The sequence below is a fragment of the Hibiscus syriacus genome, unplaced genomic scaffold (assembly GCF_006381635.1).
Source record: "Hibiscus syriacus cultivar Baekdansim isolate YM2019G1 unplaced genomic scaffold, ASM638163v2 tig00116982_pilon, whole genome shotgun sequence".
NCBI classification, from domain to species: domain Eukaryota; kingdom Viridiplantae; phylum Streptophyta; class Magnoliopsida; order Malvales; family Malvaceae; genus Hibiscus; species Hibiscus syriacus.
This window is the reverse complement of record NW_024063505.1, coordinates 59,484-75,024: the sequence shown is the minus strand read 5'-3', so window position 1 is coordinate 75,024 and position 15,541 is coordinate 59,484. Positions and strand designations below refer to the sequence as shown.

The window sequence follows — 15,541 nt, the reverse complement described above, 5'->3', positions numbered from 1 at the left end:
CTGTATTTGCTTTAGACTTAGGGTCAGATGTTTGAAAAGTGACTTTAAAAGGTATTATAGAAATTTTTTTAAAAGTGTTGTTTAAAATAATAGTTTAAAATAATAGTTTAAAATTTAATTATTTGAGATTATTGTTAAAAAGTGAGTTTAAAAAATAAAATACCCATTATGGATATTATGTTATAACTAAAATATAGAATTTAATTTATATTTACACTTATTAATAATATATTATAATATATATCAACTTAAACTATAATAAAAATATAAAAATAGTTTAAGATAACTCGTTAATAGCATTTTTATAAATTAAATATTTTATTAAGAAAAATGTATTATAAAATTATTACGAAATAATAATTTAAATATTTGTTTTGACAAAAAGAATATTACAAAGAAAAACATTAATGCTTACAAATTAAAGTGAATTATTAAAGTAATTTAACATTTGAATTTTAATATAATATTTTAATTATTTCAATTCAACCACAATCACTCTTTTAAAACTTAAAATAAAATAATTTAAATGATATATTTATCCTTTTAATCATTCAAATAATATATATATATATATATAAATAAATTCAAGAAATTATTATTAAAAAAAATGTAAATACGTAATTGAGTGGAGCCCAAGCTTTAGCAATGTAAAATTATAATTTGCTCTCATACACAAAGTTGAAAATGAAAAAGCTACAAATTCTAACTTTTTGTGGTTGGTTTGAAACCACCGTTTCCACCTTAGTTTCTTTTTCAATTTTTACTCGTTTGACATTGATTTTGCGGTGAAAACAGACTTTTTAACTAAATGTGATTTTAGAAAGCCACACCAAACAGAGCCTTAGACAATACCTATACCAGAACTTAAATTCTCAAACAAAGCTAAGAGAAAGCTTCCTTCAATGCCATGTAGCACATCAAACATCTCTAGTACACAAAATACCAGAATTTTTCTTCCTCCGTTTAAGTATCAAAATTCTACAAGCTTTGTTGGTACTAGGATTAGATACTTTATATATTTAGTCATGTTACCATGACGTTGAGATACCTTCACTGTCATAACGGAGATGTCTTCTCTTCGACCGAATATGTTGAGTTACCTTTTATTAACCAACCAAGCGAGCTAAGATGCTTATGCTATCCAAGGGAAACAGAGATGCTCCACCCCTGGAGTCAAGACACCCCTACCCGAAAGCTTATGATTATAGAAATTACACAAGAGGATGAAGAGCTTATGTTCTAACAATAGGAGTGATTTTCATTGTGTCGTAACGAGCGTCGAGATGTCATTTTCTCTAGCGAGAGGTATTACAACACTTCGCTTCCATCAAGGCAAACATGCCTCAATCACACGTGTGGACTTTTCTTAAAGCGTGGAGATGTCTCTGCAATAGTTTTAGTGCATTGCTGCAGACTAAGTTGCCTTATCTAATTGACTGAAGGTGTCGAGATGCCTCCACATATATTCATCCTAATACCAACCGATAAGTTTGGTTGCCTCTTGTCCTAATAATAAGAAATACTTTCAATTAAAACTTTAATTTTTAATAATTTCTTAAATTTTTATTTTTTTTACTTAAAGATTAAAAAAGCCCTCAAACTTTCAATTAAAATTAATTATATCTTCAAATTCGAATAGAAAATAAATTAGACCCTTCTATCATGTCATCATTCTTACGTGGATCGCCATATTAGCATAATTGACTGCAATGTCATTACCGTTCACTGTCCTATAGCACTATATAAATAAATGTCGATCAAATGACAAAATTAATGCAATTAGAAGTATGGGAAAAACTACTAATTTGAGTTCACAATAGGGACAAAATGACCCTTAAGTATTTTTATAAAAAAAACTAATAAATTATATATATATATATATAATTCTTAAAATTGTATAAAATTCTTAAAACATTAAAACTTAATACATATTATATATATATATATATATATATATATATATATATATATATATAATTCTTAAAGTTATGCAAAATATGTTTATAATTCTTAAAATTGTATAAAATTCTAAAATATTAAAATTAATACATTTTTTTGGCCGAGGGATCAAAATAAAGGAAAAGCGAAACAAAATTGATATTTTGTATAATTTATCCAAAGTTTTTACTAGTAGTGCATTAAAGGCAAATCATTATATGAAAGCTCGAGATGACGATATTTTTTAATTTAATTTTTAGAGATTCGCAATTAATTGCCCATAATTCTGTAGAGTTGAAAAATTGAAATGCACTAGCAGATTAAACTGATGTAATAAAAGCCGTTTCATATTATTTTTTCCCCTTCCGGTTCCTAAGGTTTCGTAACTAATTCAGACTGATCCAGATTACACATTTAACATTGGTGGGTGAATCACCCAATAGAAATTTTCTGTATTCACAAAGACTCGAACTCAATACTTGCTTAAACGGAATCAAATTGTTTATCACTAAATCCAACCCGTTAGTGTTTCATATTAATTTCATAATGTTACTAATCCAACTTTTATATATAGTAAAAGACAATAATATGCAACCAAAAAAGAGAAAATAATATTAAGCAAGATATATAATTTTCGTTAACTACTTATTATACTTGATACTTATTTAATATCAAATATAGAGAGATAAAAAAATTGTATTAAATGATAATTAAATGAAAGGACCACAATGTAATTAAACTATAAGGGAGATAAAAAAACACAAAATTGTATTAAATGATTATATAATGTCAACATATATATATATATTATTATCTCCAAAATCTGCACATATTGATGTTGAGTTGACTAACCATAATGTTGCAACAAGCGTTAGAAAGGCAATGCAAACCGCGCGATTAACTGAAGGTCGATGCGGCACCATCGCTCAACTGAACCACACGCTTTTCACCGAAAAGCCTCGCGACCCAAAAGAACAAAAATTTTGTGTGACCAAAACTTACAACACAACACTCGCGCCGATTCACGTCATCCAGGGAAATATAGACACTGTTTCCAGAGTATCGTAGGTTTATTTTTTTAATAGTCCGAAATGTTTATTTTTTAATAGTCTAAAGTGATTAAATAATAATATATGTTTAAAATTCTTTTTATCAATTGACAACATATGAAATAATTGCTCAAACCCAGAATTTATATAAAAAAAAAAAATAACACGCTCGTTAACTATCGAAGTCACTCAATAGGTTAAAGTATAATATGTTTATAATAGTGTTGGAACGGGTATACATCAGGAAAAAAAAAACGCCAGTGATGGGTGCGCGCGCCAGTCCACGGGGGAGAATTCACTGAAAACCACTCTCTCGAGTTGTTGTGATAAAAAGTACTCTTCATATGTTATCGCTATGGTTTGAACATAAAGAAATGCCCAACCTCACTCGCGCTACTACAACAGTACCTGTTTATGATGGCCATCCAAATTCTATAAATAAAGTGTTTACTGCATCTTTCTAATTCAAGAAGAAGCCTTGCAGTGAAGTCTGAGATAGTTCTTTAGAAATGATAATATTCTCGAAGATGCTCAGCGAGACGGATATCTGCAGGAGATGTGCAGTTCCGATGAATTATTACAGAATGGAAGGTTTCCCAAGGCCAAGGCCAAGTTTAGAAGGCAATCCACGGGTGGATTTTTGATGTCAAAGATGAGAGCGGATGTCATTGGAGCTTTTGCTGCTCTATCCGTAATATTGGAGATGACTCGGATCAGCCAAAACATCCTAAGCCTGTTCTCATCAAAGAATGGATTTTATTTGTTCGAAGCAAGAAGCTTTGTGTAGGTGACAGAGTGATCATCTATGAAGAGCAAGATGAAACAGGTTCGATGCAGCTTAGGATTAAAGTGAAGAAACGTACCAGTCCTTATGAAGCTCGTCGGTCTCCTTTTATGGACCAAAACCTTGATGGAAACAAGGGTTCAACCAGCCACAACGGTTTCAGAGAATCAACAGCTATCTTCCATCCTTCTGAGGATCATTCTGCAGGTGTCCTAAACCATGAACTAGGTCAAACCACTGCAACTACAACGTCCAGGATCGACAAGGAGAACATAACCACCATCCATGGCACTTCCCAAGGTATAGCAGGATATACGACAAAAAGGCCTAGACTGAGTTTGAATTTAGAATTGACACTGGAACCAACTGCGACCAGGGGTTCGACTGCTGCAACTAGCTCCGGCATTGACAAGAAGCGAACACCAACTTTCCACAGCCATAGTCAAGATATATGGTGCTACAATATTGAAACACCCAGTCTAGACTTGAACTTGGGATTGACTCTGGAACCAACTTCAATGCACAAGAAAGAACCCACAACTACAGACTTCTTGAGATTTTTATAGAGCTTTAAAGCACGGTTGCAAAATAACACTAAAGAGAAGGAGAGAGACAAAACTTTAACCAGGTGAGATGAACGAGTACTTATGCAAAGTTCCCTTTTGTTCTCTTCTCCTAGGATGTAAAATACCACCTTTGCTTCTGTTCTCCGGCACTGTAAAATACTAACTTTTGTATTCCTAGAATGTAAAATACCAGTTGTGCTTGTATTCTCATACAATGTAAAATAGAGGTTTTTGAATTATCCTGGGATGTAAAATACTACTGCTTATATTCTCCCAGAACATAAGATACTACTGGTGCTATTAGTATTTATTACCACTTACCTTGAATTGCAGATATGAAGGGGCCGGGGGTTCTAAACTTGATAATTTAACTTCGGCAAGAATTAGATGGCAAGATAAAACACACAATGTAATGATTTTGGGATTTTCACCAAGTCATTTAGAAGAAAATGAAATTGACAAATAATGTTACCCACATGATCTGCAAGATGGAAGAAATACTCGCAGCACTTTATGACTATGAACGAAAGTATACTTCAGATATCGATATTACACTGGTTGGGAGAAAAGGAACGAAAAAAACGAATGATGAAAAATAAGCTGACAAGAAGAGAGACCAACGCCTACAGCTGCTCGTATAAAAAGATGAAACCTATGGAAAATGTCACATTGAACAAGGGAGAAAACAGATACAGATAAAAAAAGGTAATGCTGGCTTTGTGAAAAGAGCAGCTTCATATAGGCTAATTGCAAAATCAGTTAATAACAAACAGAACATCAAATACAACCAAATGAGAAAATTTTTCAAGAAGTTAGCTAACATTAACAATATCAAAAGCTAAAAGCTAGATAGCATGAAGAATAAAACATCCATATGAGCCAGATTTGTAATTACAAACAAAAAGAAAACACAATTGTACATAATATACCCACATAACTCTCTTCAAACTGTAAGAGCAGCAGTTTCACCCGAAAGGAATAGAGGCAATGATAGATGTAGACATAACATCAATCGAAAAGCACGAGGAAAATAATTACAGCATACGAATAAATAAGAGAAAATGCAAAACTATCTAAAGCACCGTTAAAGATCTTGTTATATTGGCTAGCAAGAGAATCTCTGAGATTAGAATAAAGGCCGAACAGTGAGTTCTGCCGAAGGTTCTCAACTTCATACCATGAGTTTAGGGCAGAAAGGTGCTTATCTGTTCCGGAAAATGCTAGCTGTATACCAATGCTGCAATCAACGGAACCTCCACGGCTTTTGCAGTTGTTTGTATTAATTCCGCAATCTTGTTTATTTAGGCACACAAAATTTGATTTCCCCGAACATTGTGCACAACCATCCCTTTTCCAAAACAAGTTTTGCAGTCTGCCTTCCTTAAACTCAAGCACCTGCATAAACAAAACCACCATCAGTTTCTGAAGACATTAACCAAGTTAAAAACCCAATAACATAGAAAAAGAAAAATGTTTCTGCTTAGCTCCTTACAAGAGTGAAGCTTGTTACAGTGTAGGTCCCGTTTGCAGCAAAAGCAGGCAGGGACCTTGCCGCATATTTTCGACCAGCAAAGGCAACCATATACCCACCGAGTCCTGAAAATTTCAAAGCTTTCAGACATTATATCATATTCAAGTGATAGAATTACAAATCCGTGACTTCCCAACTATGTTGCACCAATACGGATATGGGGACAGACGCGTGAAACAACAATTTCCAAAATTACTATAAAATCACGTATTAGACCCATATTCACTTTTCTGCTTGCATTATCTTTGTTAAAACGAACATGTCTTGAATTTTCAACGTCACATTGAGACATTTCAAGATGCGTAGAAAGTTAATTGAAAGACTTCATACGTAAGAAGACATCTCAACCCAGACGAACCCCCCAAGTTGTACCCGTCCCTAGATCAAATATGCCTGTTGTTGAATCTTACTTTTTATTTGGTTAACACTAATAGGTCAAATAAACATGGATGGATTTGTTTCATGGTACAAATGATTTGAATTATGCTAAAAGAAAGTAGATTTTCTTGATCATGCTTTCTTTCAAACCCTTTTATTTCATTTTGTCGCTCTTTTCTCTTTCTTTCTGTATTGATTTTCCAGTATTTGCCTTTTCAAAAAAAATCTGGTATTTGAATATTTTTTGTGAATTTGATATTTGCTCTGTTCATTAGTTGAGGGTTAAAGGAGTAGTTGTTGATGAAGAACAGACAGTTTCAGACCCAGAGTTGCTCACTGAGGTAATTGAAACTTTTCAAAAAACTGTTCTTTCTTTAGATGATTACCGTTCCTTAGTGGTTTTGTTTTTTAAAGAGTGATCCATGTTTCCAAGTTTCTATTTATACAGATTATGGAAATCAGGGAATCTGTAGAAGAGGCTCCAGATTCACAAGCTCTAAATCAGATTCAATCTCGGGTATGACAAAGAGTTCTCAATCTTCACACATGTCTTGTTTGAATAGAGTAGTTGCATCAGTGTTAGACAATCATGATGTTTCTCTCTAGCTATCGTTTGGCTTGTTCATTTCTAAGCCAGGCTGACCGCAGTTACCTAAATGGCAATCAGTAATAATATGTATGTTACTATGTTTGAAACTATAATGCTTTTGGATTTCTAGAGGAAGAGTGGTAATAATGGCTAGTACGACAATCTTCAATGCTTTACTTTGAACTCACTGGGTTCTTTAGGTTTCCTGCATCAGACTGCTGCTGCAACTGCCCCAAGACATGCTTAAATTCTACATGCTTTGGGTTGGAGTTCTTTTCCAATTTGAGTTGTGCTACCTGCACATAATGAAATATTTGATCCAACCTCCATTTCCTTTACCCGAGGGGTAAAAAGCAAAGTGAGCACTGCTGGCGCGCTGCATAGCTATGCCTGATTAAATGTGGGAGATCTCACTGTTTACAACCTTCATTTGCTTAAACTCTGTGTATCAAGTTAATATGTTGTTTCAAGTGCTAATTTATTGAAATTTTGTATACATTAACAATTTTTAGCAAAACTTATTAATTTCCTTTTTGGACTTTTGCAGATGAAGGAGAAATTGGAAGAAACATCTGGCTCCTTCGCAGATGCATTTCGAAGAAGGAATTTTGATGAAGCTGTGACTTGTATGCAGAGGATGACTTACTATCAGCGTGCAAGTGAAGAAATTTTAAAGAAGCTTTGATTGAGGTAATGGATTCATTTTATTCCTTGTTTTAACAATTTCCTACATGCTGGGGCTGTTGTCTACTCCCATAGTTATGTAATGTCTACTTATTTCAATGGATACATTAAAGAAATCTGTCTGCGACAAAATATCTCTCTCATCATATCTTGGATTCAATATTCCATGCTAAATGACCAAGTATTAAGGCCATACTGAGTTGTCCCTTTGGGCTTTGGTTTTAAGTCATATATATGATTGGAAATTTCGGGTCTTACCTTAGAAATTACCAAGTTCTAGGTTGTTTTGGCAACACTTCTAAGTCATTTCATATTAGTTTCAGGTTCATGCTGCTCTTGCAATGTTATTATGGGATTTGCAACCTTAAAGATTAAGGAGATGGTAACAACGGATGTGAGTAAATTTTATTTTAGTAGTGAGAACTTCAAAGCTTCCATATGCTCCATCTCCATTTTTTCTCGTTTGCTAGTTGATATTCAGCTTTGTATTGGCACACTTGATAATCGGCTACAGAATCTCATCTTTTTAAAAGATAAAAAGCATTTGGTTATTAATCCCATTGGCACCCATCATCTTGCCTTAAGTAGACTGCTTATAGAACCATATGGTGATAACTAGGTTCATCTTAAAACAAGAGTAACTGTGATAACCATTTTAGAATCAGTTTCTAGACTGCAAATTGCAAACTCTTTTAGATAAGGATAATTGCCTGGGGGCAGGCATTCCTTATCATTTGTTCAGTTTAGTTTGGTAAGAGGTCATTTACGTTTGATCTTTGATGGCTTTTTTCAGGTATGATATGATTGAACATGTGGTTGAAGGCTTCTTAATAATATGCAAGTTAAAACACACAAAGAAAACAAAATATTAAGGGTAGACCCTGTGTTGTTTAATTACTATCATATCTTTTGTTACTCTCATGGTGGATAATTCAGAGCTGGACTAGTTGATTAGGTCTTGGTATTTCTGTATTTTTTCATTTTTCATTTTAATATTTTTAAATTTCTAATTATTTAGATATTTTTATTTATATTTTTCTAATTTTTAATACCTATTATTTTAATATTTGAATTATGTAAACATAAAATAGGATAAAAGTATACAAATGGTCCCTCGATTATAAGATGTTGCTTTGTTGAGTCATTCGACTATTGAAAGTTATAACATGATCCCTCGACTATTAGATGTTGCTTTATTGAGTACCCTTAGGCCTGTAAATGAACTGAACGTTCAGTGAACCGTTCATGAACCGTGAGGCGGGAAGTTCGTTTATGTTCGTTTTTTTATTAAATGAACGAACATGAACAAGATTTTGCGTTCGTTTAATTAAATGAACGAACACGAACAAATGGCTCGTTCGTTCATTTACGTTCGTGAACGTTCGATTATATGTTCGTTCATTTATGTTCATTTATGTTCGAACAGAGGGCAAGTTGAATATGTTACGAAGATTATTGAAGTTGTTTGGATTTCAAGAAGATTGTTTTGTTGAACAAATTAACTTTAAGATTTTATGATGTTCATATAACTTATTTATGATTTATGTCTGTTTTTGTCGTATTCGAACAAATTAACTCTAAAGTTGCACGTTATATTAAAGAATTTTAAGTTGTTATTCTTGTTGTTTACTTTTTTTACATTCAATTGTTGTGTTCTAATAAGTTTGTTTTTTGTGTTTGTGTTGTTCGTTTATGTTCGTTTATTATGTTTGTTTATGTTCGTTCGTTTGTGTTCGTTTATGTTCGTTTATCATTTAAATGAACGAACATGAACTAACATTAACAAGCTATATTCCTTAATGAACGAACATGAACAAAAATATTTTTGTTCGTTTATGTTCGTGTTCGCTTATGTTCGTTTATTTATTAAATGAACTAACATGAACATACCTCCGTTCGTGTGCGTTCGGTTCGTTTACAGGCCTAAGTACCCTAATTATTAAAAGTTAGAAAATGATCACAAGACTATTCATATGTTTCAAAGTGACCATTTTTCTTTTTAAAAAAATGGTCACCAGGGTCGGTCCAATGAGTTTTAATACTCTGGGCGAGATAATAATTTTATGCCCCTATACTTGTACCGTATAATAGGCAAAACATAAATAATTTTTTAAAACAAAATTGTAATAGAAATTATAGTCAAACAATATCAATACTAATTTTTTTGGATCGGCGATCAGGTGTTTTGAGCTAATTGTTTTGGGCCAAATATATATATACACACACTATAAGCACTAGAAAACTTATGCCCCCCTCAAACATGCTGCCCTGAGCTAAGACCCATCTGGCACATGTATTGGGCCAAGCCTGTTGGCCACCATATGAGCTGAATGTTAACCTATTTTTTTGGAAGAACTGTTTAAGTTATATTTTGTGAATCGAGTCTCTGTTTACATTATGTCGTCGAGTCAATGCTTGAAACATTATGTCGTCTAGTTATTGGTTGAAAGCAACGACGGTACCAATATACTTCATTAGAATATGATTTTATCATATCTCAATTATAGGTTAATATTTAATTCAGACGACAGTCAATTTTTAAGATGAACTTAGAACATATGAATAATTGAGTTGTCATTTTGTAACTTTTAATAGTCATAGGATTCAACAAAGCAACATTTGATAGTTGAAAAATTATTTTGTAATTTTCAATACCTCAAGTACTCAATATAACATTCTATATTTAGCTTAATAATTGATATTTTCATTAATATTTTTAAAGAATATTTTTCATGGGTTCTTTTTGTGTTATATTTCAATTCATCTACATTAGTTTATTTAAAATATTAAATAATCATTTTAAAAAATTGTTAGTAGTTCAAGAAAATTATTTTATATTTAAAAATTAATTTTAAATTATAAATATAAATCAATTATCAAAGTTCTGATTAAATTTTGTATTACAAGTTAATTGAACACTAATTCAATTGGAATTTATAAAACTATATTTACTTTGAATTATAATCGATATAATTATATCGTACTTTTAAGAATTAAACACATAAGTATATAATAAGATTTATACATAATATTTTTCTGCTCTACTTATAATTATAGTTGAATAAAATTTTACATAAAATATTTGGGTAAATGCCTTTATCTAAATCTCAAATATTCGTATTATTGGGCCTTACGTGTGGCCCAATACACAAAGGATGTTTGCAAAAAAGACGAAAAGGAAAAAGAAAGGGTTGGGTGTGGAAAGATGAACCAGACGAAGCCGTCGGAGTAACCGCTCGCGGAGGTGATTGATGTTGTACCAGGAAGGTGGTGCGATCGAACTGTAAGACGGAATAAATCGAGCCTGGAAAGTTCGTAAGGAAGTGCGAGAGAACTGAAGAAGTTCTCCAAGAATGCGTTGGGAAGTAACTTATTCGAACATTTAGCCTCTCTTTTTTTCTTTTTTTTTTATTGTTGGAATTTTTTTCAATGTTAAGATCCATAATCTGTTGTAGTCATCAGAATTTGATCCCTACTTTACCTTAATTTTTTATATTGAATTTATGGCTTAATTTTAAAAACCTTTTTTTTTGGAATAGAAATAAATAAAAATCGTAATTCGCTGCGAATTTAGTTGCTTTTAGTTTAGAAATTTTGCATTCGACTAAATTGTTTGGCATCTAAAGAATTGAATAACGTGAACTTGATTTCGCAAACATTGTAGTTATTTAAGGTTGCCTTAGAGAACTTAGATTTTTATAATATACGATTTTAACCAACTTTTTTTGGATTTGCCAAAATGACCAACTAAATCGCAATGCGATCGATAATTCGCAACGCGATCTCCGGTATCGCAAATCAGTTTCCAGATTCGCAACGCGATTCTGACTATCGCATTGCGATTTTCCAAATTTGTGTTGCGATTTTCCGAATTCGCAATGCGAATATGTAAATCGCAATGCGAATATGTAAATCGCAATGCGAATATGTAATTCGCAATGCGATTATGACTATCGCAACGAGATTCTGACTATCGCAACGCGATTCTGACTGTCGCAACACTGAATTTCAAATTCGCAACAGGTTTTAGTTTCGCAACACAAATGTTTTGGGTATATAACTACGCAGCAGAAGCAACTCATAACCTAAATCCCTAAATCGCAACTCATTCAATCTCCATCTATCACTCTCTCCGGCGACATCCGTTCCTATATCCAACGACATCCTTCCCCATCCGGCAACAAGTTTTAGTTTCGCAGCTCATTTGTTTAGTAAATTAATTTACAATAATGAAATCATCTAATGTTGATCATGTTTGGATAGATTTGTGTTTTGGAGGGTCATGGGAGAATGTTCATGGTGTTTTACAATATATGTCTTTACCCGTGAATCTTCAACTAAAACTGTCATTAAAAAAGTTAACTTATGAAACTCTAATGTTACGTGTTGCAAATAAATTGAATTTAGAGCCCTTAAGTAGATTTAGGCTATCTTATCAGAGAAAAGGTAAAGTTTATTTGTTAACCGACAATGAAAATGTTGAACGATTCATTGCTTACATTAGTGTTTCGCAAGATGATGTTACATTGTATGTTGTTGAACCTATAAGTAGTGAAGTTGGGTCAGTAGCGGGTAGTAATCAACTAAGTTTTTCAACCCCAGTTTATGGTGCTCAAAATTTAATGGTTCCACCACAATTTCATCACCAAGCAAATTTTGTTTCACCACATTTCCAATACCAAACACAATATCAAAACCCACAACCTTTCCCTAATCCAAATCCCAATCAACTTTCAGCACCAAATTCCGGTTTTCATATTAACCAGTTAGACGATGATGAGCCAACAGAAAAAATTGTGAGTACTAGTCGGTATTCAAAATTTGATATTGGTCAATACCCAGACTTTGATATTGGTCAATACTCGAATTTTGATGATGTTTCAGAAGAAGAAACAGACCCTGCGTGTAATGATTTTGATATTGGTCAATACCCGAATTTTGATGATGAAACAGCCGCTACCGAGGAAGATGTTGTTGATGATAATGAGGAGGAAGTTACAACTGTAAATGAACATGTTGAACATCCATTCTGTAATTCATATAACCCTGAATAAGAAGAAGAAGAAGAAATCCCCGAAGAAAAGTCCCCGAAGAAAATGCCACGGGAGTATAACTGGAATATGCCAGAATTACTTCAGATACCGGAAGAAGAGTTGGTAAAAATAGCAGTTGATTGTTACACAAAAATTATTCGTATCAAGAAAGATGATTGTTTTGATACAAAGGAAGACTTGAAGATAGCTTTGTATACGAAATGTGTGGAAGATGGCTATCAACTAAAAGTTAACAAATCAAGCAAAGATCGTTTTGAAACAAGGTGTATGATTGACAAAAACTATACATAGCGTATGATTGCAAAGAGGATAAAAGATTGCGAAATGTTTCAAGTTAGGACTTTTATTGATAAACATACATGTTCAATAACCCAAGTTTTTCCTCACCATAGACAGGCAAACAAAAAGGTGTTGGGTGGTTTTCTGGCTGAGTTAATGTTTTTGAATGGCAGGGTATATCGGGGACATGAAATTATGACTGACATGAATGCTCGGTTCAAGATTAGTTATCTCATATTCTCAAGCTTGGAGAGCCAAATGTTATGCCTTGGAATTATTGATGGGGTCGCCAGAAGCATCGTTTGCCCAACTGCCGGCTTATTGTCACAATTTAAAGCTGAAAAATCCTGGGTCGGTAACTCATATCAAAACAGATAGAGATGGACACTTTGAGTTGCTGTTTATCGCCATTGGTGCTGCGGTTAGTAAATCAATATAATTTTGTTGACTCATTTTTGTTAGTTACATGCATTTCACATTTAAATGATTATATTTCTTGTGTATATGATTTTGTAGATTCGTTCATTTATTACTTGCATGTGCCCAGTTATTATAGTTGATGGAGCACATTTAAAAGGTCGATACCTTGGAGTAAACTTATTAGCAGTAGCCATGGATGCTAACAATGGGATACTGCCAATAACTTACGGGGTTGGCAAATCTGAAACCTCTGATTCATGGATATGGTTTATGGGGCATCTTAGGGATTGCATAGGTCCTATTAGCAATCTGACAATCATATCCGATAGGGCAAACTCAATTGACAACGTTGTTAGAAGGTGTTTCCCAGATGCTTTTCATGGGCTTTGTGGTGTTCATTTATATAGAAATCTAAAATCAAGGTCTGCTGGTATAAAAAATCACAAATGGACATACTGGAAGGCTGTAAAAGCTTATCGGGAAGTGGATTTAATAAGCATATAAATTGTTTAAGACGTGTTTTGCCTCAGTGTGCTCAACACTAGAAGATATCGGGTTTGAAAGATAGTCAAGAGTACATCAACTTGGAGCAAGATATGGTTTCATGACATCTAATAGTGCAGAATCAATCAACGCTCTAAGTCGTCATTCCCGGAAATTACCCATTACTATGTTAATGGAGTTTTTTCGAGCCTCTATTCAACAGTGGTACTACAAGAAAAGAAACCATGCATGTATTATTTCTTTAAATTCGTAACTTATCATATTTTACTAAGTATTATTATTTAAATTTACAGGAACATTGGAACATCGTGTTACACCATGGACTGAAAAAAAGATAACGAAACGTGTTGTGAAGTCAACGTCATGGAGAGTTGAACCATGTTCAAACACTTTGTTTGAAGTACTGGATAATAACTTAAATGGGCTTGTCGATCTAATGCAAAGACGTGTAGTTGTATGAAATGGCAAACATCTGGTTATCCGTGTGGGCATGTTATAAAAGTTGCTCTTCATCTAAACCAAGATGATTCAATCGCATACGCTATGGATTGCTACACTACAGAAGTATATTGACAGACTTATGCCGAGATTATCTACCCTATTCTACATCCTTCTAAGTGGGACATACCAGATGACTTACAAACAGTTTTGCCACCAGCCATGGACAGAAGGCTACCTGGCCGACCAAAAAGTCACGATCGAAATACCGTCTAAGGGTGAAGAGAAGAAGAGATCGACATGTAGTCGGTGCAAGGAAAGTGGTCATACAAGGTTGACATGTGGATCACCAGTGCCATCACAATCATCTTTTCCTCTACCAAAATATGGATCCTCATCAAAATCCAAAGCTCATATGGTGTCAAGAAAAAGGCAATCAAAATCGCAATCAAAATCCCAATCACAACCGGCTTCACCTTTTGGGACTATTAACTTAGGTGATTTTTAAATGCAAACGTTTTATTATGTGTAAACTTTTAACATTCTCAGTTAGGCATGTATTAGTAACTTGAGTTTGAACATTGCTATGATCTGTTCAGTTGTTATCACTTATTACACATTCTTTTGAATATCGCAACGTGAATTTGACTATTATGTGTATTTTATGTGTAAACTTTTAACATTTTCAGTTAGGCATGTATTAGTAACTTGAGTTTGAACATTGCTATGATATGTTCAGTTGTTATCACTTACTACACATTCATTTGAATATCGCAACGCGAATTTGACTATCGTAACGCGAATTTGATTATCGCAACTCAAAATCGCAACGCGAATTTGACTATCGCAACGCAAAAATCGCAACGCGAATTTGACTATCGCAACGCGAATTTGATTATCGCAACGGGTATTTGACTATCGCAACGAGAAAATCGCAACGCGAATTTGACTATCGTAACGCGAATTTGATTATCGCTAGGCCTGTAAACGAACCGAACAAACACGAACAAAGGTATGTTCATGTTCGTTCATTTAATAAATAAACGAACATAAACGAACATGAACATAAACGAACAAAATTTTTTTTGTTCATGTTCGTTTATTAAGAAATATAACTTGTTCATGTTCGTTCATTTAATAAATAAACAAACATAAACGAACACGAACAAAAACGAACACGAATATAAATGAACACGAACATAAACGTTGAAGACCCTAACTTCCATTGTTCTTTCATGAAAAATAGTCGACAATGCAAATCAACCAAATCTACAGTGATAAATAGCGTAAGAGCTTATTAGTAGTGATGAAATGTTTGAAGATATCA

General features: G+C 33.3%; 1 protein-coding gene and 1 long non-coding RNA gene across 2 annotated transcripts; one reads left to right on the top strand and one right to left on the bottom strand.

The window, feature by feature from the left end:
* Nucleotides 1-5,251: 5,251 nt before the first annotated feature.
* On the bottom strand, nt 5,252-6,088 carry LOC120192847. Its single transcript, XM_039195556.1, has 3 exons — nt 6,076-6,088; nt 5,830-5,948; nt 5,252-5,732 (listed from the first exon to the last, which is right to left on the bottom strand). The coding sequence occupies exons 1-3, from the start codon at nt 6,086-6,088 to the stop codon at nt 5,346-5,348; spliced, it is 519 nt and encodes a 172-aa protein (XP_039051487.1). The 3' UTR covers nt 5,252-5,345.
* A 658-nt stretch (nt 6,089-6,746) lies between these two features.
* LOC120192836 lies at nt 6,747-8,373 on the top strand. The gene is made up of 4 exons (XR_005522804.1): nt 6,747-6,763; nt 7,383-7,525; nt 7,843-7,913; nt 8,313-8,373. It is a non-coding gene; the product is annotated as an uncharacterized LOC120192836 (long non-coding RNA).
* The last annotated feature ends 7,168 nt before the right edge of the window (nt 8,374-15,541 follow it).